General features: G+C 42.0%; 1 protein-coding gene across 17 annotated transcripts in view; it reads left to right on the top strand.

The window, feature by feature from the left end:
* Nucleotides 1-15,275, top strand: part of PTPRS (protein tyrosine phosphatase receptor type S) — a 744,226-nt gene that overhangs the window by 375,255 nt on the left and 353,696 nt on the right. For all 17 annotated transcript variants that reach the window (XM_073594561.1, XM_073594552.1, XM_073594489.1 and 14 more), the window contains one exon: nt 9,309-9,453. In XM_073594561.1, coding sequence (XP_073450662.1) covers nt 9,309-9,453 — 145 coding nt within the window. The remainder of the gene's footprint in view (nt 1-9,308; nt 9,454-15,275) is intronic.

The raw sequence follows: 15,275 nt of genomic DNA, 5'->3' as shown, positions 1-15,275 counted from the left end.
ACTTGGTGCAAAAAAAAAAAAGTTTGTAATTTTCCCGAAGCTTGTGGCAAAATATAAAATATTCCATGGACTCAACATATCTATCGGCAAAAAGTTTGGGGTGTCTACTTTCCAAAATGGGGTCATGGGGGGGGGGGGTTTGAACTGTCCTGTAAAATGTTTTCCCAATTTCCCAATGGCGCTGTTTATATTCAGCGAAACCTAAGTCATGAAATGCTCATAGCTTCCGGTTTCTTAGGCCATAGAGATGATTGGAGTGGTTCTCGTCTCCGATCAGCTCTATGGTCAGCTGGCGGAACCCCCGGCTGCATTCTCGGGTTCCCTGTTGGGACAGGAGAGTCCAAGAAAACCATGGAAGATGGTGGGGGACGTTCTAGAGGCTAATTAGCTGCTAGGATTGCTTTTACATGAAAGCCGACTGCTGCCTGAAAAGAATGATACCAGGATGACACTTAAACCTGCAGGCATCATTCTGGTATAACCACTCAAAGTCCAGCAACATACCAGTACGTTGCTGGTCCTTGTTGGGCATGAAAAAAAGAGATTGATCCGTGGGTATGCCCACCATTAGAATACCGCCCTTCATCCACCCACTTCTGCACCATTTTTGTTTTAACTGTGATGTTGAAATCACCTCCTAAAGCGCTGGAGTCGCTGATTTACGTATTGTGAGAGCAAACGCTGTTGCTGTCAAGATAAATAAATCAGTGTTGCAGCTGAATGGCGTACCTGCTAAGCAAATGATGGTTAACAATAAAACAAAGTAACATTATAGTAGAACAGTAAGACATACCATACCTGCAAAGCAAATACAATAAAACATAGTAAAAATAAAACATTTTTTTAACGCAATTTGTGCCTAAAAAATATATGCCGAGGCATGGGGGCAATGCCCCCTAATGTTGGGAGCAAATCGCTCCTCCACCCCTGCCCCATATATGCATATATGCTAAGCATATATGCTCTTTTTTTAACTGTGGTGGTGAAATCACCTCCTACAGCACTTGGAGTCACGGCTTTACGTATCGTGGGAGCAAACGCGGTTGCTGTCAGAATAAATAAACCCCTGCTGCAGCTGAATGACGTACCTGCTAAGCAAATGATGGTTAACAGTAAAACAAAGTAACATTACAGTACCATAATACAGTACCTTAATACCATACCTGCAAAGCAAATGCAATAAAACATAGTAAAAATAAAACATTACAGTTCTAAAATACAGTAACAATAGAGAGAGAACAATAGATCTAGAACAATAGAGAGCGAACAATAGAGCAGACAATAGAGAGCGAACATAAGAGAGAGAACAATAGAGAGAGAAGAAAAATAAAATTACAACTATTTTTGGCTTTTTTTTATTTTTTTGTGTGTTTTTTTTTTTTTTTTTTTTTTTTTTTTGCACTTTTATATAAACTGTAAACGTTTCAGATTAGGGTCTCTCAAATGTGATGGCCATCTCATCTTTCGAGACCCTGTATAACTGTGCCCTAGGACTGTGCAATGCTGTACCCTACGCTAATACTCCACTAGTGTGTGGTAGCGTTTGAAACCTTCACCAATGCAAAGACCAGGTTGGTCAGGACAGGAGGCACAATAATAGCAGGTGTTACGCCTAAATCTGCGCTTTCTACAGACACGACATTTCCTTTGGGGATTTCTTTGGGTAGGGGTACCAGGGAGGACATACGGAAAATGCCTCTCATGCAGCCGGCTCAATGCATTTGCATTGGGAAGGTGGGCCATAGCACCGTCTAGAAACAGAAGGGTTGTGATGATCTCTCCCTGTAATTTAAGGAAGGATCCAGTTTGTCCTGAAGCTTTGTATAGCACATAAGCATTCAGCAGAGCCAATTGGAATAAATATACAGACACTTTTTTATACCAGCGCTTGGCCTTACGGGCAGTTAGGTACGGCACCAACAACTGGTCATTGAGGTCCACCCCTCCCATATTAAGGTTATATTCGTGAACACAGGGGTTTCTCCACAACACTAGGGATAGGCGAACGGTTTGGCCCGAGCATAAGTTCAGGCCAAACTTTAGTTGTTCGGAACATTCCGCGAACACCAAACAATATGCGGTGTTCGTGGCTAATTCGAAAGCCGCGGAACATGTTAAAGTCTATGGGACACTAACATGAAAAGCCAAAAGTGCGCCTTTTAAAGGCTTATATGCAAGTTATTGTCATAAAAAGTGTTTTGGAACCCGGTTCCTGCCCCAAGGGACATGTATCAGTGCAAAAATAAAGTTTTAAAAACGGCCGTTTTTTTGGAAGCAGTCATTTTAACCAAATCACTGCTGTTCCATACCAGGCCCTTCAGGTCTGGTATGGAAATTAAGGGGAACCCTGCGCCAAACTTAAAAAAAAAAATGGTGTAGGGGTCCCCCCAAAATCCATACCAGACCCTTATCTGGCAGACCGCAGGAAAAGAGGGGGGATAAGAGAGCGCTCCCTCTCCTGAACCGTACCAAGCGACATGCCCTAAACATGGGGAGGGTGCTTTGGAGTAGCCCCCCAAAGCACCTTGTCCCCATGTTGATGGGGACTAGGGCCTCATCCCCACAACCCTTGTGGTTTTGGGGGTATGCGGGCGGGGGGCTTATCGGAATCTGGAAGTGACGCTTCTCTGTGACAGCTGTTATATAGCTGAGAGCGGGGCCACCCAGTGACGTAAACGGGCGACCTCGTCTTCCTTTGACGTCACATGGCGTCAGAGGGGGGCGGGGTCACCTGTTTATGTCACAGAGTGGCCCTGCCCTCAGCTATATAACAGCTGTCATCAAGAAGAAGCGTCACTCGGCGGGAGCCTACCATGGAGGCAGGGGTGTTGCGGCTTTTTTTTTTCTTTTTTTGGCTCGTCGGGCGGCGTGATAGAAGATGAATGGACATTGCGGGACATTTTTATTTTTTTATCTTTTAATAAAAGGACTTGTCCCTAAGTGTCTCCTGTCTTTTATACTATTTTTGACACTTTTTTTTTTGGTAAAATGGTAGGGGTAAAATATACCCATTACCAATTCACATAGGGGGGAGGCCGGGATCTGGGGGTCCCCTTGTTAAAAGGGGCTTCCAGATTCCCCGCCTGCATACCCCCAAAACCACCGTGCAAGGGTTGTGCGGATGAGGCCCTTGTCCCCATCTAAATGGGGACAAGTCGCTTTGGGGGGCTACTCCAAAGCACCCTCCCCATGTTGAGGGCATGTGGCCTGTTACAGTTTAGGAGGGTGGGGGTGCTCTCTCATCCCCCCTCTTTTCCTGCGGCCTGCCAGATTGCGTGCTCGGATAAGGGTCTGGTATGGATTTTGGGGGGACCCCTACGTCATTTTTTTTTAAATTTGGTGCAGGGTTCCCCTTAATTTCCATACCAGACCTGAAGGGCCTGGTATGGATTTTGAGGGGGATCCCCACGCAGTTTTTTTTTTTTTAATTTTTGGTTCGGGGTTCCCCTTAATATTCATACCAGACCCAAAGGGCCTGATAATGGACTGGGGGGGGGGACCCAATGCCGTTTTTTTCAATGAGTTTTATCTATATTGCCGAGACCCGACAATTCATTACAGTCACGATCAGTTTTAAATGACTTTTCTCCTTTAGAAATGTCATTTTTCTGTGGTACTGTTCTAAACATGGGAAAACTGCACCACTTTACAGGCATACTATAGACACCCCCAGGCACAATATTTAAAGGAATATTTCATTTTATTGTTTCTCTTTAAGCATTATTAAAATCACTGCTCCCGAAAAACGTCTGTTTTTAAAACTTTATTTTTGCATTGATACATGTCCCCTGGGGCAGGACCCGGGTCCTCAAACACTTTTTATGACAATAACTTGCATATAAGCCTTTAAAATAAACACTTTCGATTTTTCATGTTCGTGTCCCATAGACTTTAACAGTGTTCGTTTGTTCGTCCGATTTTTTTTTTTTTGCCCGTTCACATGTTCTGGTGCGAGCCGAACCGGGGAGTGTTCGGCTCATCCTTACACAACACCAGTAGCCATAGGAATTTGGACCGTCGTGTCTGCGTGAAGGGAGGACAAAACGAAAACATTCTTATTATCCCACCACTTCACAGCGAGCAAATTATTACACTTCAAGCAGGCTCTCTCCCCCAGCCTAAGATGGCAATCTACAAGCTGCTGGGGTAAGCTTCGGCGATTAGATCACATAGTGCCGCATGCGCCAATTCCATGATCAAACAAGTGACTAAAAAGTGGCACGCTCGTGTAATAATTGTGCACATACAAGTGGGACCCCTTTCCGAATAAGGCTGACACCAAGTCTCACACAATCTTACCAGCGCTCCCTGTGTAGTTTGGGCAGTTCTCTGGCTCTGCGTAACTATCTCTTCCCTCGTAAACCATAAAACTATATGTATAGCCTGTTGCCCTGTCACAGAGCTTATACATCTTGACCCCATATCTGGCACGCTTGCTGGGAAGATACTGTTTGAATGACAAGCAGCCAGAAAACGTAATCAGGGACTCATCAACGCAGACAACTTGATTGGGAGTAAACAAGGCTGCAAACTGCTGGTTAAAGTGGTTTGCAAGGGGCCAAATTTTGTATTGCCAATCGTATTCAGAGTCACCCCGAGGACAACAGAGTTCATTGTCATTGAAATGCATGAACTGCAAGATCTGCTCATATCGTGCCCTGGTCATGGAGGCAGAGAACACGGGCATATGGTGAATTGGATCAGTGGACCAATATGACCGCAACTCACTTTTTTAGTTATGCCCATGAGGAGGGATAGGCCCAGGAAGGTCTTAAATTCAGAGACCGTAATAGGTCTCCAATCTCTGGCAAGGATCAACTGGGGATTAGCGGCAATGAATTGACCAGCATACAAATTGCTTTGGCCCACAATTGATCTATATAGATCTTCAGTGAAAAACCGCAAATAAAAATCAAGTAACGTAAAATCAACTGTTTCCACCTGATTTCCGGGTTGGCCAGTGAATGGGGGAAGTACGGGTGCTGCAGAAGTGGTGGGCTCCCAAATCAGATTGGCAAATGCAGCAGGAAGGGCGCTATGGGCTCGATGGGCCTGTCTCTGTCTTCTTGGTGGCTGCGGGACACTAGATGTGCTAGCCACCTCACCAGCTTGAACTGCACTTATGGGACTCGCCACGTCACCACGTGTTACTGCAGTGCTGGATGTACGACCAGGATGTACTAGCCCGCTGGTGCTTGCCAGTTCATCAGAAGGATGAGCGGCCCTAGTACTGGCTCTCTGCTCCATATGAGAGCCCTGCAGTTCTTGCACCTCAACAACAGCAGAAGAACTGGGTCGGGTACACCTGACCTTAGCTCTGGCGACGGAGTAGTGGTCCCTGCCATCTGTCAGGGTGCCGCTGCTGTCTAGTGGTTCATATTCCGAGCCAGAATCGGACAGATGGGTGACTTCCTCTTCACTCTTATCTGTCAGGCTCAGAAACGTGTAGGCCTCTTCACTAATGTACCTTCGATTGCACATTTTGGCCTCTAAATATACTGGTACACTAGTGAGACTCACAGGAAAAAAAAAGCACCTGACTGTCAGCGACTGCTTCACACGCTACCAAAAAAACTGTTAGCATTTGCAGGGATCAGGCCTGACTCTGCGAATGCTGCAGTTATCTGTTTAGTGTTTTGTAAGTAACAGTGATCAATTGATACTGCACTTGGGTGGGCTGGGCTGGGCGAAGGGGCTAAACGCAGGTGCTAGCAAGTATCTGGGCTGATCCCGCTAACGCTACGTTTTTGAGAACCCTAAACTATTGGGGACGCTAATATAATTCTGAACAGATCAAAGATATCGAGCCATTCAGACACTATACTAAGGGAGGTGTATGGTGCGTGCGTGGGTGTTAGCACTACTGGCACTAATCTGACACTGTCTGGGGCGACGCAGACCCTGACTGACATTAAAACTGATGTCACCTGCTGGGTGATCAGGGAGTTAAACCTTTATTGAGTAATATACGGCGGGTGCCCTGACGCTATAAAAAATAACTAGCTAACCAGAGTCACCCTTAACACTAATACGGTGATCACTCGTGACAGGGGGTGATCAAGGGGTTAAACCTTGTTTGGGGGGTCCCTAGAGCTATCTGGGGCTACTACTAAGTACCCTAATGCTGATTTCACAAATGACACCAGTACAGTGATCAAAGAAAAATATGAAAACTGCACTGGGTGACACAGTGACAGGCTGTGAAGGGGTTAACTGGGGGGGGCGATCAGGGGGGTGAAATGTGTGCCAATGTGTACTGTGTCAGTGTAGTGTTTGGATGTCCCCTCTCCTCTCTCTGGAACGGAAAAGAGTTCCACAAGGTGAGATGACATCACTTCCCCGTCTGTGTTTACACTTACACAGGCAGGGGAGGATTTCATTCATCAGGACCGATCAGCAGCTCCAGGCCATAAATCATTGGCCTGGAGACTGATCGGTTCTAAAACGATTTCGATCATCGCGGCCGCCTAGGGGGCACGTGCGACCGACGTAAGGTAACGGCGCTACGCCCACCCGTGCCATTCTGCCGCAGTAAAACTGTGGCGGCTGGTCGGGAAGCGGTCAAGCTTAAAGGATAAGTTCACCTTTTTGGGCAGAATTTCCCTTTTCATATTAAATAGAAGCGTTTTCCAATGTCATTCCTGACCCAGCCCTCCCAATGTGCTTTTCTCTCACTTACCTCATTCACATGATATTTAGAACCTTGTCAGTCTTGTGGTATCTTTGAATGGATTTTCAAATTACATATCTTCCTGTAGCTTATATCAGCATTCACTTCCTGTTAGGTCATCTCCCAGAAGCCATCACTTCCTTGTTGCATCACAGAAGAGGGCGTGATAGGGTATGTTCACCACTCTGGACCACACCTCCCTCATTACAATACCACCTTCCACCCACGTCCTATACAATTTGAGTGTACAATCTCATTTAGATCTCCCATCAGCTATGTAGTACAAGGGCCTGCCTGATTTGCTATAAATTGAATATATTGTTCAGGTGTGTTCTCTGTTCAATAGTTCTGGTAAATCTAAAGGAATTTGTACAGAGATTGTACAATCAGATTGCATGGTGTATGGCATCTTTATACAAGTACATAGGAGGGAGTGGATGGAGACACTCAGTCATGAGGCCTCATTCACATCGCCACCTAATAAAAACTCACATTCCCGCATCGTCTATTTCCCAAAGACAACCTCTGGATATGATGCTGAGCACGTGCATTCAACTTCTTTGGTCGACCGTGGCAAGGCCTGTTCTAAGTGGAACCTATCCTGTTAACCCGCTGTATGGCCTTGGCCACCGTGCTGTAGCTCAGTTTCAGGGTCTTGGCAATCTTCTTATAGCCTTGGCCATCTTTATGTCGAGCAACAATTCTTTTTTTCAGATCCTCAGAGAGTTCTTTGCCATAAGGTGCCATGTTGAACTTCCAGTGATTAGTATGAGAGAGTGAGAGCGATAACACCGAATTTAACACACCTGCTCCCCATTCACACCTGAGACCTTGTAACACTAATGCCCCGTACACACGGTCGGACTTTGTTCGGACATTCCGACAACAGAATCCTAGGATTTTTTCCGACGGATGTTGGCTCAAACTTGTCTTGCATACACACGGTCACACAAAGTTGTCGGAAAATCCGATCGTTCTGAACGCGGTGACGTAAAACACGTACGTCGGGACTATAAACGGGGCAGTGGCCAATAGCTTTCATCTCTTTATTTATTCTGAGCATGCCTGGCACTTTGTCCGTCGTATTTGTGTAAACACGATCGGAATTTCTGACAACGGATTTTGTTGTCGGAAAATTTTATCTCCTGCTCTCCAACTTTGTGTGTCGGAAAATCCGATGGAAAATGTCCGATGGAGCCCACACACGGTCGGAATTTCCGACAACACGCTCCGATCGGACATTTTCCATCGGAAAATCCGACCGTGTGTACGGGGCATAACAAGTCACATTACACCAGGTAAGGAAAATGGCTAATTGGGTCCAATTTGGACATTTTCACTTAGAGGTGTACTCACTTTTGTTGCCAGCCGTTTAAACATTAATGGCTGTGTGTTGAGTTATTTTGAGGGGACAGCAAATTTACACTGTTATACAAGCTGTACACTCACTACTTTACATTGTAGCAAAGTGTAATTTCTTCAGTGTTGTCACATGAAAAGATATAATAACATATTTACAAAAATGTGAGGGGTGTACTCACATTTGTGAGATACTGTATTTGTTCTGTAAGCTAATGAGTCATCTTGTTTAGAAAAATGTTTACGCAAGTCAGTTCTGATGGAACTTTTTATGCAGTGTGTTTACTGCTGTTAAATGTTTGCTAAAGAGTTAAAGCGGAGTTCCACCCAAAAAGTGGAACTTACGCTCGTTATACTTCTCCCCCCCCCCTTCCGGTGCCACATTTGGCACCTTTTGGAGGGACAGCATACCTGTCTTTCACAGATGTCCTGTTCCCACTTCCGGGAGCCTCAGCCGTGGGTATTGACGTCACCGCCCGGGCTCCCTCCTCCTTCTCCGGCCACCGGGCCAGTAGGAGAGAAGAGCAGAGCCTCGCGCATGCGCAGTAGGGTTCCCGGCATGAAGCCGTAAGGGTCGGTTCACACTAGGACGACTTGGGATCCGACTTGTAAGCCCTCAAGTCGCCCCAAGAAGAGATTTGCATTACAGTGAATGAGAGCGTCTTAATTGACACTACTGAAGTCGCTCCGACTTCAGAGCGTACTACTTGTACTACTTGGATCCGACTCCTAGGCGACCTGTACCCATAGAATTCAATGGAAGTCGCCTCCAAGTCGGATCTCCATCTATATTGAAGCGACTTTACAGGAAAAAAAATTAGTTTGCCCAGGCAAACCCCTCCCTCCCAGAGAGCTGATTATTCTCTGATTGGCCACAGCCAAAGTCGCCTGTCCTGGAGGCGACTTGAAGTCGCATTGTAAATTGCTTAAAGTCGCGCTGAAGTCGCGTTGAAGACGCCTTGCAAAGTCGTGCTGAAGTCGTGTTGCCCCTGTGTGAATCGAGCCTTAGGCTTCACTGTTGGTTTCTCTTACTTGAAATGGAGGCGGAATGCACCTGACAACTGATGGAAACATCAGCTGCGGTGACGACATCGCTGAACTCCAGGACAGGTAAGTGTCCGATTATTAAAAGTCAGCAGCTGCAGTATGTGCAGCTGCTGGCTTTTAATTTTTGCAGTTGGGGGCGGACCTCCGCTTTAAATGTTAAGTCTGTTCAATACATTTTTTCCTGTTTGATGTGCAAGAAATAACTGTAATCAATGAACATATATTTTTACAGATCAAAAAGACCTTTGACCCAACAACATCATATTTAGTGGAAGGTTTAAAACCAAATACAGAATATTTGTTTCGCCTTGCAGCTCGGTCTCAGCAAGGCCAGGGTGCTTGGACATCAGATGTTAAAGAGAGGACCATGCAGTCTAGTAAGTATATGTATATATCTTTTTTTTTTCATCTATACCAGCAGAAAATATTGGAACACTCTCTGTGTACAAGAACTGTGGCCATTAGGTTAAAAACTGTCAGTGCTGTATTGTATAAGACCTGCATTCATATTAAGCACTTTCAGTACGTTACTGTTTTTTTTTATCTGTAATTATTTTTTCAAATAGTTTAAATATTTTTAGTATGGAGTGGTTTTATTACAACAGGTTATCGTTCTTCATACAGATTTTGTAAATAAAATGTATGTAGTCATGACTCGTTTTCAGTTCACAGATCAGTTACAGTACAGAATTGCATATTAGAACTAGTTTACAATAGTGTTGCTCTTTAAAGAACAATCCGCGCTCCGATCTTTCTTCAGAAGACATTTGACAGGCAGTGAGGAGGCACTGTATCACATCCTCACTGCTTGCTTTAACCCCTTGATCGTCACAATTGCAGGCCACTCCCATTCAGTTCGCTACTGCCTGCTGAACCTGACAGTGCTCATAGTTGTTGCTGCAATGCAAAGTATAACGGCATATTTATAGACAACTAGTCTTTGCAGCTAAAAGGGGAGCAGTTGAGGGCCATTAAAACTGTGGCTTAGCTGTTTGGTTTTATCACACAACCCCCCCCCCAGACACTAGTGTAAATAAGGCCAAAGGCATTTCCAGATCCAGGTCAGAAAATTGGCAACTGTGAAAACTTTACTAAGCTTGATCTTCATGGGGCTTTCAGTTGTGTTTGTTATATTGTTTAATTTTATTAATGTTGATGTTGTTCCTGTAACCCCTAATTATCACAGCCAAATTTGCAGGGGATTCCCACACCAGTGTTAAATTCTCCATTTTAGAAGGTTTAAAATATGTTGATTTTATACCCAGTGAGAATATATTGTTTTGTACCCAATGAGATGAAGTCTGCACATGAATATACACACTAGTATACGGTATGTGTGGTTTCCAGACTGCTTCTTACAACCACAGTGAAGATGCTGAGAGCTAAACATATGTTTCCAGCCTGTGATTGTTTTCATCTAACAAGAATTAGATGAGAAAGCAAAAAAACTCCTATGTCTCCCAAATAGAAAAGATATTTAATAAAATAATTTGAAGCCTGACTGAATTTACAAAATATCAAAGTAGATGAAGATCCTGCATCTAAATATAGTACTGGGCTGAGGTTAAGTGAGAAATAAGATGCAATACGTACATTGCAGTGATGAAAATGGTAACATAATAGACCAAATATAATATAGATTCATGTAAGTGCCTGAACATCCCATATAACCCTAATATATTTTAAAAGGAAAAAAAAATAAGTATATATAGAACTTGAAACTTCTTCTAAAAAGTATAACCCAGTGCTTCTTCAAAAGAACATATGAAACAAAGTCCATCTTAAAGTGGTTGTAAACCTCAGACATGAAATATGAACAAAGCATATCCCTCTATAGTGTGTACTTTTCTCAATTAGGGATCATGTGTAAATTTTGCATGTAGGGAAAAGTTGACTCTTGATAAACAGGTACAACTTGTGTGGAAGGATTTGTTTCACCTCTGTGTATCACCTGTGGCCAGTCACTTCACTTGATATATGTAAGGGTTTACAACCACTTTAATCTGTAGTGTTCTTTTCACCACACAGGAAAAGCACTCCCTAGACATGCGTGCCTATCTTGTTAAAGAAAGGCAAACACAGCTTGAACAACTCCAGGGAAAGTGGTCAACCACAGCCCAAACAAAATCACGAGAAATGATGATCCTCTGTGTGCACACACAGTAACCCCAGATTTACAGGTGGATGAATAGATGATCACAAGATAAAAAGGAATTTCACAAAGTGTAGTATAATTATAACCAAGCATTTATTATAAATTATACTCACAAAAGTATAATGGAAAGAGGACACATATTAAAAGTTGATCATGCTGTGGATGAGAATAGCTCTAGCTGTAAGCAATGAATATGCCGGTTGCGCAGCTCCAACCCGCTCATAGACCACAGCGTGAACACAGCACCAAAGTGCCTACAGTGTCTGGGTCCATCTCCCTATGCATTTTATCACATGGGACTTAGAGGGGTTAGAGGGATCCCATATCTTCATATATTTTGGTATCTATAGGATTTTTAAGTATAGCAGCTGACTTATGATGTTTCGCCAATATTTGTTCGTTTTGGGGGTTTTATTATAGATTTGGTTTTATTAGCACTTAGTTATTTCACTGTAGTGTGGAAGAGCTTAGTATTCTAAGATACAGAATATGTTTGGCCATGAAGGAGATAAAATCTCCTGCGTTAACTGAATATCTGATGTGACTGTTAGGGTCAGCCACCTGTTCAGATTTGATGATCACAGCGGCCACCGTTTAGGAAAAAGCCTAATGTGCTTGCCTTTTACCTAGGTGTGCTGAATATAAACAGACCAGCTGTTCCCAAATGAGGACTAGGCAGAAAATGTCTACACAGGTTATAGTCATTACCAAGGAGTCATTTGGTACAGACAAGTATATCTGCAAGCAATCCATTAATTATTTAATTTACAATGAAGAAAGTGTTGAAAGCTATTTATCTGTACACCTAGTTAGGTGTACATACCATTCTGTTTAGTGATTATTATTTTTTCAATTTAGTCTTTGTGTGTACATATATAATAGTGCTGTACTAAATGAATTACCCCTTTCCACATTTCATATTAGGGACATACATCATAATACAGTTATTAATGAATTTTCCCTTTCTACCTTTTATAATCAGGCAGGTGTTTTCACTCCCAAATATTTATCTAATCTATATGCAGTGATGCTACATAACTGGTTAAGGCCTCTCACTGTTTTGTTTTGCATCTTGGACTAGTTTGTAACATATTGCTCTGTAACTTTTTTGATGTCTAATTAAAAGTTCCTTTCTTTCAGCACAAGTGACCAGGGCTGCCACACTTATTGAAAATCAATATTGACAGCTTTATTGCTGGCTTAGATTTTAGAATTTATCAGCTTGCTGACACAATGTTAGCTAGATATTGAGTTTAAAGAATGCAGTAACAGCAATAGCCTCTAAGTGTATAAAACATGTTATTTTAGTTTAATGGATTGATTCTGGCAGTTTCCATGGGAGCAGATTTCCCATTATCCGCAATTTACTAAAGCTTTTCACTGATTTTTTTGCCTGTATATTAGTTCTTCACTGCATGAGCTGTGGCAGCTAGTCTGTGTGTGTCCTGTCTTTTTTCCATCTCAAAAAATCACTTACATTACTGTTATGCTATTAAGAGTATGATACATTAATCTGAGGAACATTTTATTTTTGATTATTGAATGGACATAACTCATCATTGTTTATTCAGTTATTAGCATTTTCACTTGTAATACTTTACATGCTATGCAAAAATTTGATTATTACTTGATTACTTAATTTTATATGTGAGGTAACTGTAAAGTATCAATGTGTCTAGTGGTGTACCCACACTCTGCTTCAGGTCCCTAGAACTCACACTGCTTTGTGGAAAAAAGAAAGGTTCATATGCAACACAATATTGTGTGTGTTACCGAAAAGCTAATTTTTAAGCAGTTTTTTTTTTTTTATTAACTTCAAGCTTTCCACGGTATTACAAAACGTAATTTTGAATTACGTCTGAATCTTGTATTTTTGCCTTGCTATGAGTTTTGGCTGAAAAACTCTGGTGTGGCTTGGTATATATACCAGTGTGTTTGTTTTTTTTATTTTAAATTTTACCTCGCTTTTTCTGATTTTATTTTCAGCCTTAATATTTTCAAGGAAGCCTGCTCAGTCCATTGTTGTCCATTGTCTCTATTGTTTACCATCTTCTTGTTTCCTGCACTGGGGCTTTGCTGTACATGCATGGGTAGGAAACCAATGTTCCCCATCACACTCTCCCACACATACACTTGCTTACTGTGCATTGTGCTTTCAGGAAACTTCTGTTTGTTCCCGAGCCTCACTCCAAATATATCTGCTAGGTTGTAGGCCCTAGCACCATCAAAGTTTAAAGTAAAATCCATTAAACTAAAGGTAAAGTATATTTATTTGTTTTCTGAAGACGCCAAATTTTAACTTCTTAAGTACCATTTTATTACAACATCAACAGAATCATTCTCTGGTGTGTTTTCATAGAGGAAAATACTGCAGTTTTTAAAAATTTACAGTACAAAATACAGCTCGTGGTACTTTAGGAGTTAAATGTTCAGTAAGGGTCTTTCTTGGAGCATGGAAATCAGCCTGCTTGTTAAAAAGCAGAACAGGTGAGTAAAGAACCCAGAGCTTCTCAATTGCAGTCCATCCTGTCAGGCCTTAAGAAAGTTCATGAACTGAGGATTTGCCAAGTTCATCTTTGTCTTAAACTGCCATGTAAATCCAGGTTTGAACAAGTTTCAGTACCATGTTAAGTGCTCATGTGAATGTTGCTGGTAAGGCCATTTGGTAGCTGTGAGAATGTTGCGCTTTGTGTTGGACAAGGAACCCTGCCATTCTATTGAACCAAGCACTAATGCAAGGATTTAGGAGGTCAGATAAACTTACAGTGGTTTGGAGTAGTACCATCTAAAATAGTAGAAGCTTTCATATATACCTACTGATAATTTCTCATGGTTATTACTAATCATGTCAATAATGAACCAAAAATAAGATTAGAACATAATACAATTTTGTTCTGTTTAAGCATTTATCCAATGCCACATAAGAGGATCTGGCCTCTGCCTTGCTTTCAGTTATATCCAGAAAGTCTAATGTAAATTATCATGATAAAAGGTAGGTGATGGAAAAATTGAATGCTGGTAATTTTAGTTTATTTTATTGATTTTATTTTATTCAGAACGTTCATGTTCATTTTTTTAATTATTTTTTTCCTTTTCCTGCTTGATTACCAAACTTCCCAAGACATTACATTATTTTGACAGGTTCAGAGAATTATCAAATTAAATAAACTGGCAAGGGAACAAGGAGCTAGGATTTTGCCACAACCATCTAAAAGTAACAATAGTCCTTGGATGCAAAAATAGATCAACTAGTCCTTCTACATTCAAAACAGATATCAGCTTAGGCAGAACGAAAAAATAATAATGCAATCTTAGTACAGTGATCTCCCCGCTGTGCTGTTGTGTTCTGACTGGGGGAGCACCCATTCTCCCCCACCAGAACACACTGGTCAGCTCTCGCAGCCGCAGCAATTTGCTGCTGTTTGGTGGTAGGCTTTTGCCGGTAAAAACAAGTTAAAATAACAGCAATTTCCTAACCGTAGAAATGACCCTTGAAATGAGCCCCTAACACTAAACCTAACCAGCACTGTCCATTAAGCCCCACCATAAAATGTATTTCCTAAAATGTAACCCCACCATAATGCTTAATGGTTCCCCTAACAAATAACCCTAAATCTAATCTAATTATAACACATTTGCCAATGTTAAATGAACCCCCACAGCATTGTGTTTATTGTATTGTAAGGAAAGGAAGCATAATATACAAAGAGAGCTTTGTGTAGAGGAAGTGCAATAGCATAAGTCTTGACATCTAATAACAAACACAAAAAACAAATGAAAAACTAGCATGAATTAAGCACAGGAACAGACATGAAACAATGCAAGGCTAACAGACAAAGGCTTAAACTACAGCAAGAACAGGAACAAGATGCTGCAATGTAGAAAACATTCACAAAATAGTCCATCAATCTCATTCTCGAGAGGGAAAGAGCTTGGAAATGCATAAAGAAAATGTTGGGACAAAGCACGACTAAGAACAGTTTAATACACAGACTCAGATCTTGTTTACATATGCACTGAGAAACTGGCTTGGTTATTTATAAT

Source organism: Aquarana catesbeiana, linkage group LG01 (genome assembly GCF_042186555.1).
Source record: "Aquarana catesbeiana isolate 2022-GZ linkage group LG01, ASM4218655v1, whole genome shotgun sequence".
NCBI classification, from domain to species: domain Eukaryota; kingdom Metazoa; phylum Chordata; class Amphibia; order Anura; family Ranidae; genus Aquarana; species Aquarana catesbeiana.
The sequence above is the reverse complement of the archived record's forward strand: the minus strand, read 5'-3'. Positions and strand labels throughout refer to the sequence as shown.